The sequence below is a fragment of the Budorcas taxicolor genome, chromosome 19, assembly GCF_023091745.1.
Source record: "Budorcas taxicolor isolate Tak-1 chromosome 19, Takin1.1, whole genome shotgun sequence".
Lineage (NCBI taxonomy): Eukaryota > Metazoa > Chordata > Mammalia > Artiodactyla > Bovidae > Budorcas > Budorcas taxicolor.
Window position 1 is genome coordinate 20,704,424 of NC_068928.1, and position 14,474 is coordinate 20,718,897.

Genomic DNA, 14,474 nt, shown 5'->3' on the forward strand with positions numbered 1-14,474 from the left:
ATTATCAGCACATTACTGGCATCTTAGAAGCTTCCCAACTTGGCCCAGTTTCTCATTGTTTTAAACTGTGGTATAATATATTATTCTACCATAAAAGGATTATCAGTTTCTAAAGGAGTAAACTAGAATAAGATGCATTTAATAGTAAATTATCTTGGATGTAATTTTTTTAATGATTTGGAAATTAAGGGCTGATTTTAAAAAACTAGTCTGAAAAAATTTTTAAATACAATTATTAATACTATGCTAAGTATACTTTAGTTCATTAATATTATGATTAATGCTTTTCAGTATATTTATTTAATTGCATGAATTTATTTTGTGTAATATAGTCTGTTTTTAAAAACTGGGATCTGTAAGTCTTTAATTTTTCAACATAATTATTTTTAATTGTGGTAAAATACGTATAACACATTTACCATTGTAATCATTTTCAAGTATTCAGTTCACTGGCATTAAGGACATTCATATTGTTTTGTATCCATCAGCACCACTCATCTCCAGAGCTCTTTTTCATCTTAAAAGACTAAAATTCTTTGCCCATTAAACAGCAACTCCCCATTCCCTCCTGCCCTCAGCCCCTGGAAATCACTATTCTACTTTCTGTCTGTATAAATTTGACTAAGTATCTCATGTAAGTGAAATCATGCATTTGTCCTTTTGTGACTGGCTCATTTTACTTAACATAGTGTTCTCAGAGTTTATCCATGTTGTGGTATGTATCGAAATTTCCATCCTTTTTAAAGCTGAGTAATATTCCTGTGTGTGTGTATGTGTATGTGTGTAAAATACCACATTTTGTTTATCCATCCATTCATCTGTAAGTGAATGCTTAGGTTTCTGTTGCTGCCTTGTTATTGTGAATAATGCCACTATAAACATAGGTTATGCAAATACTTTTTTTGAGTCCTTAGTTTCTGTACAAACTTTCAGGTGTTTGATCAGAGTTGAAATTGCTGGATCAGTCTTTAACTTTTAAAGACTTTCGTTTTCTACTTGTTTGGAATTTCATTATTTTATGATAAATCTTGTTTTCATGGTGATCATACTATGAGTACAGCAACACTATTATATTACTGTTCCATCATTTTGATACCTAAAAAACTCAATTTCTTACACGGTTACTCTCTTTTATTTTCCATTCTGTAACACAACTTTAGAAGTAGCTTTCATAGGTGTACTTGTACTGTGTTGGAATCTGTTTGATTAGTCACACCTACAACAAAAAGTTTCATTTAGAAGTCATCTTTTCTCATCTAACACTAATGTCCTTCTTGACATTATTTTACACTGAAAAAATGCTGGGTTTTGTTTTGTTTTAAAAGTGTCAAATATCATTCAAATTTGAAATTTAAAAGCTGTGAAACATTTTCTGAGTTTAGCATTTATATTTTACACATTTTATATAAAACATTATGAATATATTTTGCTTTTATATAAAACATATTTTGCTTTATTTTGTTGAGGGCTTATGAAATAACATTGGAATTATGTGGTCTTACATTCTAGTACAAAACATTTTCTAAAGTTTTCTATTATGCTAGTTTCCCTGGCTTTGGAAATATGGCCCAAGTCAATGATAAAGATTGAAAACTAAAACAAGGACAAAAATAGACTCCTAGTTCCTATCCTACACCTGCCAAACCTCTGGAGTCTGTGGATATGGACCTAGTATCCTGTATTCTGAGTTCTCTGGTTGCTTCTTAAGAGTAACTATGTTTAGGACATGGCCTAAGTGTCTAAGGTTGTCATGGAGTAGCTTATAACTGAAGATTTATGTGTATTTCTTGGTATGTGTCATTGAGGAATGCTGTTAGTAAAATATGTAGGAAAATGTTTTTATACTGTTTTTTTTTTCCTCTGAACTTTCCCATATCAGTTCAGTTCAGTTCAGTTGCTCAGTCATGTCCAACTCTTTGTGATCCCATAATTGCAGCACTCCAGGCCTCCCTGTCCATCACCAACTCCCGGAGTTCACCCTAACTCATGTCCATCGAGTCGGTGATGCTGTCCAGCCATTTCATCCTCTGTCATCCCCTTCTCCTTCTGCCCCCAATCCCTCCCAGCATCAAGGTCTTTTCCAGTGAGTCAACTCTTTGCATGAGGTGGCCTAAGTATTGGAGTTTCAGCTTCAGCATCAGTCCTTCCAAAGAACACCCAGGACTGATCTCGTTTAGAATGGACTGGCTGGATCTCCTTGCAGTCCAAGGGACTCTCAAGAGTCTTCTCCAACACCACAGTTCAAAAGCATCAATTCTTCAGCGCTCAGCCTTCTTCACAGTCCAACTCTCACATCCATACATGACCACTGGAAAAACCATAGCCTTGACTAGATGGACCTTTGTTGGCAAAGTAATGTCTCTGCCTTGAATATGCTGTCTAGGTTGGTTATAACTTTCCTTCCAGGGAGTAAGCGTCTTTTAATTTCATGGCTGCAGTCACCATCTGCAGTGATTTTGGAACCCAACAAAATAAAGTCTGACACTGTTTCCACTTTCCCATATAGTAATGAATTATTCTCTTAATATTTTATTTTAGAAGGTGTGCACTTAGGGGTTTAAAATCTTCATTTGAATTTAAAAAGCAAACCAAACTTTAATGTTTGGCAGACAACATAAGCCAAAAACACAATAGATGAACTTTGTGCTATGTAAATTATACACCAAAAAGCTACAATTAAGAAAGTGAAGTTGAACTTTTGAAGAAAAATCACTAAATATGGTATATAGTTTTCATCAACATATCTGATGTGTGGTTGTAAAATTTTAATAAGACCCATTGATGGTAAGTTTTACAAAACTAAAATTTGTCCTACCCTGAATGGAATAATTTTATAAGTTATGTAAATTGAGTTATATACTATATAAACAGAAGTTTACAATTTATTATTTTGATATTTAAGTATTACAGGTAAAGTTGTTTGTCCTTGATAACCCGACTTAGTCTAATAATTATTTTTTTCTTATACAACTTGCTAAGGAAAAGCAGCTGTTCATAATTTTTTCCTTTATTCATTTTTTTTTCTCCCCACAGAAATGGCAGGATATTATTAAGGAAGTCAAGTTTCTACAAAGAATAAAACATCCCAACAGCATAGAATACAAAGGCTGCTATTTACGTGAGCACACAGCATGGGTAGGTATATTCTTTCCCCTTGCTGTAATTTTACTTGGCTGAAATGTTAGTTCTTATTGAGAGGAGGAGCAGCTTTTCCTAGAATCCTAGGCAAAGAAGATAAGACAGGTTTTGCAGATTTATTGCAGAGATTTAGCTAACCTTTCATGTACCTAGTAAAATGTTCTCAGACATTTTTAGTAATACCATTCTTCAAATGGTTTATCAGACATTCGTGAAAGCAGTTCTGTTATTTGAGGATGCATATGTTTGACATAAATGTAATCTATTTAACCACAAAGATCTTGGTGAAGTCCTGATGAGTCCTGGTGAAATTTAAACTGGTTATGATTCCTTGGCTGAATAATAACTAATGTTAGAGAGTTGAGACACTTTGTTATAAGAAGCGGGAATTAATTTTGCCCCATTGTTACCATTCAGGTGATAATGGTAGTAATATTGTAGCAGTATGGGCGTAATAACTGTATTTTTTAAGAGAAAGGCAAATTTTCTTTAAATAAGAATGAGTCCTTATTTTGAGTAATTAGTCACAATTAATTTTCATTTTAGTATACTGAACTTAGATTTGTAACCTTGGGTGCATTTTCATCCATTTTAATTTTGATGGTGGTCATGGTGGTACTCAAATACAAGGCTGTGGTTAAAGAAAAACTTTGACCTTTTTTTTTTTTTTTTAAAGTGACTTTGGGGAGATTACCTCTCTGTCTCTCAAGTTTCTCCATTTGTAAAATAAGCATAGTGATAGGGTCTTCCTTATAAGGTAGTTGTGAGGATTTACCTAGCACGTAGAAGATGCTCAGGATGCTCTGTGTTTGCTTTATCTGTAACCTAAGCTTTATATATATAGTTTCAGAGAACGGTTTTTTGCCTCCTAGCAATTTTCAGTATGCTGCATACTATATACTATAGATTAATAGTAACAGCATATGTATATTCCTTTATAATTTTAGTAGTAGTTACATCCGAAATACACATCTTGTACAAGTAATTGAATGTTGGTATTATAAAAGATTAATGTACCATTAACACTACTTACACATTTGACAAATTACTAAATACATAAATATTCATTTTTTTAAGGTAAATGGTGACTAGGATTTGTTTTGCTTTAAGCTGTCTTCTTGAACTCTTTGGTAAATTTATTTAATCTCAAATTGAGTCTTTTAATAATATATTTTAATGCTTTCATAACTTTTCTTCCCATGTAGCTTGTAATGGAATATTGTTTAGGATCTGCTTCAGATTTACTAGAAGGTAGGTTTCCTTTAATTATTAAGAAAAAATAATATTAGCATGATAAAATGAGAATTCAATGAGAAATTTCTTAAATAATGTTCAGATTTTTCAGAAAGAATAAAAATCTTAAACTTTTCTATGTTCTCAGCATAATATGCACTGTCATCATTAAATATTATATAGTAGCATAAAAAAGGTGATTTTTTTCTCTCATTATGACTGAAGTTTTTTTGTATTCTTTGTCATTCACCTTAATCTGTTCTTCTGTTCACGGTGAAGGTATATGAGAATAAAGGGAGAACATTTATTATTTTTGTTTTTGTAGTCACCAAGTAATTGTTTATTTGTTGTCAGGTTAGTCAAAAATTGGTTGTGAACTATACTTCAACAGCTAGGTACAGCTATATACTAGTTGTAAAGTTCAGTAGGCTTATTTTATTATCTTGGGGAGAATATCCCTTCTTGCACAGTGTTAGTTTGTAAAAATTGCCCTATATATTAGGTATGCATATTTATCTTTAAACAAAAATAAAAAGTATTTTCAAATAACTTTTTTTTAAGTTCACAAAAAGCCATTACAAGAAGTGGAAATAGCAGCAATTACACATGGTGCTCTCCAGGGATTAGCCTACTTACATTCTCATACCATGATCCATAGGTAAGTACTTTGAAAATCATTATATACTAATAAGCAATGACTTGTTGCATTTACCAACCCTGAAACTTACTAACCCTGAAATTTTGTTGGTTATAGCCAAATAAAAGCATTTCTTCTAAACTCGTTTTTTAGATTGTCCATGTTAAGAACGACATACTGGTACACTTGATCTCTCTGTTTAAGATAAGTTTTATTTTTGTCTGTACATGATGCCAGACTTTCTGAAGTACAGGCATACATTTTATTGTGCTTTGCTTTATTTCACTTCACAGTTATTTTGTTTTTACAAATTGAAAGTCTGTAGCAATCTTGTGTCAAGCAAGTCTTTCAGTGCCATTTTTCCAACAGCATTTGCTCACTTTATATTTCTGTCACATTTTGATAATTCTCACAGTGTTTCAAACTTTTTCATCCTTCTTTTTGTTATGGTGATCTGTGATCAGTGATCGTTGATGTTACCATTATGATTGTTTTGGCATTTTTTAGCAGTAAAATATTTTAACATTAAGTTATGTACATTGTTTTTTAACGTAAGGCTATTGCACACTAAGGAGCCTACACTGTAGTGTAAACATAACTGTTACATGCACTGAGAGGCCAGAAAATTCACGACTTGCTTTATTGCATACTCGTTTTGTAAGGATAGTCTGGAATCAAACCTTAATATCTCTTAGATATTGCCTGTATGTACGCTTTATAGATTTGTGGTAGAAATTTAATTATGGAGTCATTTAATTTGGGGAATGGAAAGGACAATAAGGGTTACATAGTCTTATAAGAAACTGATCTCCCAATTTGTGACTAATTTCTCAAAGTTTACAAAGCCAGATAGATTTAGATGAGAACTAAACCAAAATCTTCTGAATTCCTGGTACATGATAATGCCAGATTTATTCCATTCATTCCATGCTTTTGAGAAATAAAAGATACTTAATACTTTTTATGCTTTTGAGTATTAATCGTCGATGATCCTTGATAATGAATAGTAGCTTTAAGCAATTCTATAATGCATTTTTAGCGTTGATATTAGTTTTGCCTATTTTAGAAGAAAATTAGCATGTTTTGATTATATATGTGAATCAGGGAATACATGTTAAACTTTATAGTAGCATCAGGTCCTAGAGTAAGGTCCAGGAGAAATTTCCATACTAGTAAATAAGTGAGTAGAAGATTTGGAATTATAACCTAACTTCTTTGCACTTCGTGGCTTGTGGGATCTTAGTTCCCCTCCAGGAGTAGAACCTGGGCTCACAGCAGTGAAAGTGCTAAGTTCTACCCACTGGGCCACCAGAGAATTCCCTAAAGTACTCCTTCACTTAAAAAAAGAAATGAATAGAAGGAACATAGATTAATTTATGTTTGCTACAGTACTGTGGTAAGAACTGTACTATAGTAAGTGCTTAAGAACTTAGTTTTTCTGTTTTTGAAAGGATAATTGTATGTTATGGTGCTCATTGGACTTACAGTCCCATTTTATAAATATCTGTAGTTTTCTACAATCATGGATATTACATTATCCAAATCTTTGTTTTCATTTTATATTTAGTTAGGAAAACTATCCTAAGGTTTAGAAATGATTGGGGACATGAAATGCTTTTCTTTTTTTTTTCTTTTATAGTAAGTAGACTGCTCAGAAATCTTACCATTGTAAAGGAGTGGTCAGCTATTTAAATTTAATTTTTAAAGCCACTTAAAATCATATTTGTACCAATAAACAGGACCTCAAATTATAGACTTTACACTTTAATCACCTGAATTTCTGTCTTCTATTGCTGTTTTGCCTCTTTTACAAAATTGTTACTAAGTAGGAATTTTGTATTTTTTGTTTTCTATTTTAGATCTTAATTCTACCCCAATTGAGAGATTATCCTAGGACTTAATTATCTTGATTTCTCCTTTTCTGTTTTACAAATTTTTATTTTATTTTTATCATGGTTTTACACAATCCAGTGAAGGAAAGAGAAATAATTTTTTGTGTTCTTTAAACTCAGAGATATCAAAGCAGGAAATATCCTTCTGACAGAGCCAGGCCAGGTGAAACTTGCTGACTTTGGATCTGCTTCCATGGCATCTCCTGCCAATTCTTTTGTGGGAACACCATATTGGTAAGAATAATCTTATCTGGATTTGATCCTCATAATTGAAATTGTCTGTGGTTGTATATGGTTGTGCATTTTTTAAGGTATCTTATCTTTTTTCTGAAAATAAAATGTTATTTTGGACATTTTAAGTTTAAATATTATAGTTAGTTTCAAATACAGATTTGGAGTGCTCCCTTTACATCCCCCAATTTTTAAAATTTGCCTCTTTCTACATTCTTTTCTGTTATTTGCATCATGTTGGGTGTGGGGACATTTAATAAAAATTCAAGTTGGGAGAAGCTAGAAATGTTAAGTGGAAATTTTTGCATTTTCTTTAGATTTATGTTTACTGTATATCATTGATCTTCATACTAAGAATACCTGAAGACTGGTAGTGGACTTGGAGTTCTCTGGAGTTTTTTTGTTTTTATTTTTATTATGGAGAATTTTAAAGATACATAACACTTGGTGGAAGTATAACGAACCCTTATCTACCAGTCACTCAGCCCAACAATATTATCACATGGTCTGTCCTGCCCTATGCATTCACCTCTCCCTCTCTTCCTCTCTCCCCTAAGTTTGAAAGAAATTTTAGACATCATCTAAGTTTGTTACTCAGTTGCTATGTCATGTCCGACTCTTTGCAACCCCATGGACTGCAGCACGCTGGGCTCCCCTGTCCCCCATTATCTCCTGGAGTTTGCTCACATTCATGTCCACTGAGTTGGTGATGCTATCTAACCATCTCATGCTGCTGCTCCCTCTTCTTCAGTCTTTCCCAGCCTCAGGGTCTAATGAGTTGGATCTTCACATAAGGTGGCCAAAGCATTGGAGCTTCAGCATCAGTCCTTCCAATGAATATTCAGGGTCGATTTCCTTTAGGATTGACTGATTTGATCTCCTTGCAGTCCAGGGGACTCTAAGAGTCTTTTCTAGATCTTCAACTTTCAAATGTGTCCTCTTTCTCTCTGTATACTGAAAGTGGTGTCTTAGGCCCACTATGTCATCTTTTCACCTGCCTCTCAAATCTCCCTTCTGCTTTATAAAAGAAAGGCTTCTGACCCACCCTGAATATTGCAATGATTCGTTGCTCTGGAATGTCAAAGCCTCAAAGTAACACCAGAGGAACAATTTGAGAACATACAGGATCTGTCAGATATATTGAAGAGTCAGGACACAAACTCTTGGCAAGTCCTTGTACCTTTCCAGTCATCTCTCTTCTGTTCCTTTTACCCCTTGCTTTTTCTTTCTCCCCAGTTATCCCCCTTCCCTTCTCTTTTTCTAGTGTAGAACTTATAACTGTGACATGGTTGTCATGGGGATGCATTAACATGTTATTTGCATTGAATTCATATTTTCTGGCACAAAGTGATTCTGGTTTAACTGATTGATATGACCATGAAGACTGCCTTTGCTAATTATATTACACAGCAGTGTTTTTAACAAATTGGGTGAACTAATTCTGCAACCCCAAGTTTTGAGTATCTTTAAAGCATATATACTCTGTGTGTATGTGTGGACATATACTGTGCATTATATCCTTTGCAACTATTTATAAAATGTATATATCAATTCAAAAATGTGCAAGGGATACATAGGTTTTATAAATTAACTGAAGGTAAATAATGAATAAAAAAATTTGAAGACCACTACTCTAGATGACCAAAAATTTCTTATGTAAAACCCTTGTTTAGATAGAGTGTCCTCTTCTCTATAAAAAAGGGTTCTGTGAGTGAATGATATTTCTTAGTGCTTCCCCTCTTTAGACATCAGTATATTAAATATTAAAAAGACCCTCAAATGTTCTGCAATAAAGAACAAATTACTCATTTAATTTTTCCTAACTATAATTTCTCAAACTTACTTCAACATCTTAAAGAACACATTGGAAATACCCTGCTATTGACAATAGAAAGTTTACAATAAAGTGAATATATTTTAAAATTTGTTTATAGTACATTTGGAACACAGGAACTAAGCTCATATTTATATGTCTTTTCACAAATGCACATGGGTACCTGCTACCCACATATACAAGTGTACCTGGTAATAATCTTACTGACTCAGTCAGCAACTGCTTAATACCAAATTACATACGAAGTAAAAGGTAAAGTATCATAGGAACATTAGATCCTAGTTAAAGACAGGAGAAAAGGAAAGATATCCCTTTTGAATACAGAGTTCCAAGGAATAGCAAGGAGAGATTAAAAAAGCCTTCTTCAGTGATCAGTGCAAAGAAATAGAGGAAAACAATAGATGGGAAAGACTAGAGATGTCTTCAAGAAAATTAGAGCTCCTCAGGGAACATTTCATGCAAAGATGGGCACAATAAAGGACAGAAATGGTGTAGACCTTACAGAAGCAGAAGATATTAAGAAGAGGTGGCAAGAATACACAGAAGAACTATACAAAAAAGATCTTCATGACCCAGATAACCACGATGGTGTTATCACTCACCTAGAGCCAGACATCTTGGAATGCAAAGTCAACTGGGTCTTAGGAAGCATTACTACTATCAAAGCTAGTGGAGGTAATGGCATTCCAGTTGAGCTATTTCAAATCGTGAAAGATGATGCTGTGAAAGTGCTGCACTCAGTATGCCAGCAAATCTGGAAAACTCAGCAGTGGCCACAGGACTGGACAAGGTCAGTTTTCATTCCAGTCCCTAAGAAAGGCAATGACAAAGAATGTGCCAGCTACTGCACAATTGCACTCATCTCACATGCTAGTAAAGTAATGCTCAAAATTCTCCAAGCCAGGCTTCAACAGTATGTGCACTGTGAACTTCCAGATGTTCAAGCTGGTTTCAGAAAAGGCAGAGGAACCAGAGATCAAATTGCCAACATCTGCTGAATCATGGAAAAAGCAAGAGAGTTCCAGAAAAACATCTGCTTTATTGATTATGCCAAAGCCTTTGACTGTGTGGATCACAACAAACTGGAAAATTCTGAAAGAGATGGGAATACCAGATCACCTGACCCACCTCCTGAGAAATCTGTATGCCGATTAAGAAGCAACAGTTAGAACTGGACCTGGAACAACGAACTGGTTCCAAATGGGGAAAGGAATCTGTCAAGGCTGTATATTGTTACCCTGCTTATTTCACTTATATGCAGAGTATTTCATGAGAAATTCTGGGCTGGATGAAGCACAAGCTGGAATCAAGATTGCCGGGAGAAATATCAGTAACCTCAGATACACAGATGACACCATCCTTATGGCAGAAAATGAAGAACTAAAGAGTCTCTTGATGAAAGTGAAAGAGGAGAGTGAAAAAGCTGACTTAAAACTCGGCACTCAAAAAACGAAGATAATGACATCCAGTCCCATCACTCTATGGCAAATTGATGGAGAAATGATGGAAACAGTGAGAGACTTTATTTTCTTGGGCTCCAAAATCATTGCAGATGGTGACCGCAGCCATGAAATTAAAAGATGCTTGCTCCTTGGAAGCAAAGCTATGACCAACCTAGACAGCATATTAAAAAGCAGAGACGTTACTTTGCGAACAAAGGTCTGTCTAGTCAAAGCTATGGTTTTTCCAGTAGTCATGTATGGATGTGAGAGTTGGACTATGAAGAAAGCTGAGCACTGAAGAATTGATGCTTTTGAACTGTGGTGTTGGAGAAGACTCTTGAGAGTCCCTTGGACTGCAAGGAGATCAAACCAGTCAGTCCTAAAGGAAATCAGTCCTGAATATTCATTGGAAGGACTTATGCTAAAGCTGAAGTTCCTATACTTTGGCCATTTGATGCAAATAACTGACTCATTGGAAAAGACCCTGATACTGGGAAAGATTGAAGGCGGGAGAAGGGGATGACAGGATGAGATGGTTGGATGGCATCACCGACTCGATGGACATGAGTTTGAGCAAGCTCTGGGAGTTGGTGATGGACAGGAAAGCCTGGCGTGCTGCAGTCCATGGGGCTGCAAAGAGTCGGACACGACTGAGGGAGTGAACTGAAAGACAGGAATTAGCTTTTTTTGGCCATGTTGATCTCTCTGGTCTGGGAGCGTGGAGTTTTAATTGAACTGCCAGGGAAGTCCCGTGTTTCATTTTATAACCAAGACTTATGTTGGTTGGTTATAAAGTTAATAATTTTGTGATGATTTTAGTTATCAGCTACCCTAGCCACTTTGGAACACTATTCTGATTTGAAAGAAGACTGATAAGCTATGGTTATTCATTGTTGGATAGTGTGACAGATACTTTCTGAAATACATGGAGTGAGCTTGTCATTTCAAGGGAAACAACTGATAGTATTCAGTGCCAGTGATAAAATTCCCTCTTTCAAGCAAAAATCAGATGGAATCTTGAGACCAAAATGTTTGATACTCACTGGCCTAAAGGATATACAATATTTGAACCTGCAAACTTGAACAGATGCAGAATACAGCCTTGCTCTCAGGCATGCTTCCTTTAGGATGCTGTTACATGATCATGATAGATGGTGAGAATGAGTCTCACACTATACAGGCAAAGTTAAATATTTACCTCACAACCTGTAAAGCATTTATTTCTCTTTTTCAAAATTATTACGTCTAGATGTCTTGCCAGGAATCCACACAAGTGTTTTCCATATAGATAGTCATTACATTTTGAAAGAATAGCATACATTTTTTTAAACTTTAATTTAAATGACATTTTGTTTTTTAGGATGGCCCCAGAAGTAATTTTAGCCATGGATGAAGGACAGTATGATGGAAAAGTAGATGTATGGTCTCTTGGTATAACATGTATTGAATTAGGTAAGCATGTTCTTTATTACTATGTAGTAAGTTTTGATCTGTGTTTTACCTCCGTTTCTATACCAAACTACAGCTTTTTATTTTTTATGTTGGTCGCTAAAGGGAGCAATATATTTTAAAGGTTTCATTTTGATTATCTGATATATATATTAGGTTATGTATATAGGTTATATATAATATATATATTAGGTTATATATATATTTGCTCTGTTAAATTAGATCTTAAATAATTCCCCACTGTATAATTGTGTTAATATTAACAAATACTTGTTAAACCCTTGATTATATGTGTGATTGCTAGATTTGCCATCCACAGATGGTCTCTAACGCATTTATGAGTTACTTACCTTTACCTGAGGTCCTTACTACTTTGAGTTAGATATGTGAATCTATGTGTCTGCCCACATATTGTAGCAGTTTGATTTTATGCATACATTTTGTTCTGTTGCATATAAATGGAACTGTGTTTAAAGCAGTGGACCATCTCATAGCTTATGTCTTAATGACCAAGAAATCTTAAAGTGCAAGATTTTCCATAGGTGGGTTTATATGTTTCATTACAGTTAATCTGAAGAAGATCTCTAGTTTGTTGTTTGGAGGCATAATTATACAGTGGTGTTTATAAAAATAAATGTACCACTTTTTCTGATTATGAAAGTATATATTGAGGGTATAAAAGGATTAGAAGGAAAATAAAAGAACTATTAACTACAGTAATTTGTTCATGGAGACACAAGATAGAAAGATGTAAACTGCGACGTGAAAGATACAGAGAAAGGAGTCCAAACTGAACACTAAAGACAGTCATCAGATCACGAAGGAGGAGAGCAAGAGAAAAGAAAGGAGCAGAGGAATTATGAAACAGCCAGAAACCAATTAACAAAATGTAATGGGTGCATATGCTTATCAGTAATTAATTGTAAGTGAACTAAATTCTCCAATCAAAAGAAATGAAATGACTGAATGGATGAAAGAACAAAACCCATCTATATATTGCCTACATGAGACTCAGTCCAGATGTGAGGGACACATGGAGACTGAAAGTGAGGAACGGAAGAAGATATTCCATGTAAATAGAAACCAAAAGAATACTGGGGTTCTTGTTCAGTCTCTTAGCTATGTTCAATTCTTTGCAACCCCATAGACTCCAGCTCGCCAGGCTTTGCTGTCTTTTACCATCTCTCGGAGCTTGCCCAGACTTATTGTCCATTGAGTCAGGGATGCCATCCAACTCTCTTGTCCTTTGTCGTCCGCTTTTCCTCCTGCCTTCAATCTTTCCGAGTATCAGGGTTTTTCCTAATGAGTTGCCTCTTAAGATCAGGTGGCCAAAGTATTGGAGCTTCAGCTTCAGCATCAGTCCTTCCAATGAATATTCAGGGTTGATTTCCTTTAGGATTGACTGGTTTGATCTCCATGCAGTCCAAGAGACTCTCAAGAGTCTTCTCCAACGCCATAGTTCAAAAGTCTCGAACAAAACAGACTTTATAAATATCAGACAAAACAGACTTTAAAAACAAAGACTATCAGACAAAGTAGACTTTAAAACAGAGACTGTGGAGGAGGAAATGGCAACCCACTCCAGTATTCTTGCCTGGAAAATTCCATGGACAGAGAAGCTTGGTGGGCTTCAGGCCCTCAAAAATTGTAGGATCTTAGTTCCCTAAACTTCATCCCACAGCTACGAAAGCACCAAGTATTAACCACTAGACAGCCAGGGAATTCTTGTCACATCTTAAGATGTCAGTTACCTGAGTGTAAACCTCATCGCAGCACCACATTATATACTTGAAAGTTGCAAGAGACTGGTCCTTAAATGTTCTCATCACCAAAAAGGAAATAAGAATTGTGTGATAGGATGGAGGTGTTACCTAATGCTATGGTGGGAATTATTTGCCATATATAAATCTATCCAATCAACACATTGCACTCCTTAAACTTATACAATGTTATATATTAATTATGTCTCAATAAAGCTGGAGAAAATTTTTTAATTAAAAAAGAGGCTGCAATAAGAGGCAAGAATATTACATAATAACAAAGAGGTCAATTCAGCAGAGGTAATAACATTTGTAAATATTTATGTACCCATCATAGCATCACCTAAATGTATAAAACAATATAAACAGACCTAAAGGGAGAAATCAACAGCCACACAATAATAGTAGCATAGATGGACAAATCTTAAACAAAATATTAGCTACCTGGATGCAATGATACAGTAAAAGGATCATACACCATGATCAAGTGGGATTTATTCCAAGGATCAAGGATGGTTCAAAATCCACAAATCAATCAGAATGAGACATTACATTAACAAAATGAAGGGTAAAAGTCATACAGTGATCTCAATAGATGCAGAAAAAAGCTTTAGACAAAATTCAACATCTTTTTTGATTACCTTAAGTGATCAGTGAATACCATCAAAAATGGAACCATTTGAAATTATATATCATCTCATAGAATAAATTTGAAAAATATATTATTTACTTCTGTGATATTTCTATCAAAGTTATATGACCCAAATTTAATCATTAGAACCAACCAAAATTGAGGGATATTGAAAAATCTTCTATACTTCAAAATAATCAAGGTAATGACTTCAGCTGTCACCTTGA

The 14,474-nt window shown here is 34.6% G+C and overlaps 1 protein-coding gene across 1 annotated transcript in view; it reads left to right on the forward strand.

Moving 5' to 3' along the window:
* Positions 1-14,474, forward strand: part of TAOK1 (TAO kinase 1) — a 59,002-nt gene that overhangs the window by 15,062 nt on the left and 29,466 nt on the right. The window contains exons 3-7 of the mRNA XM_052657470.1: positions 3,034-3,135; positions 4,344-4,389; positions 4,933-5,029; positions 7,021-7,134; positions 11,768-11,859. Coding sequence (XP_052513430.1) covers positions 3,034-3,135; positions 4,344-4,389; positions 4,933-5,029; positions 7,021-7,134; positions 11,768-11,859 — 451 coding nt within the window. The remainder of the gene's footprint in view (positions 1-3,033; positions 3,136-4,343; positions 4,390-4,932; positions 5,030-7,020; positions 7,135-11,767; positions 11,860-14,474) is intronic.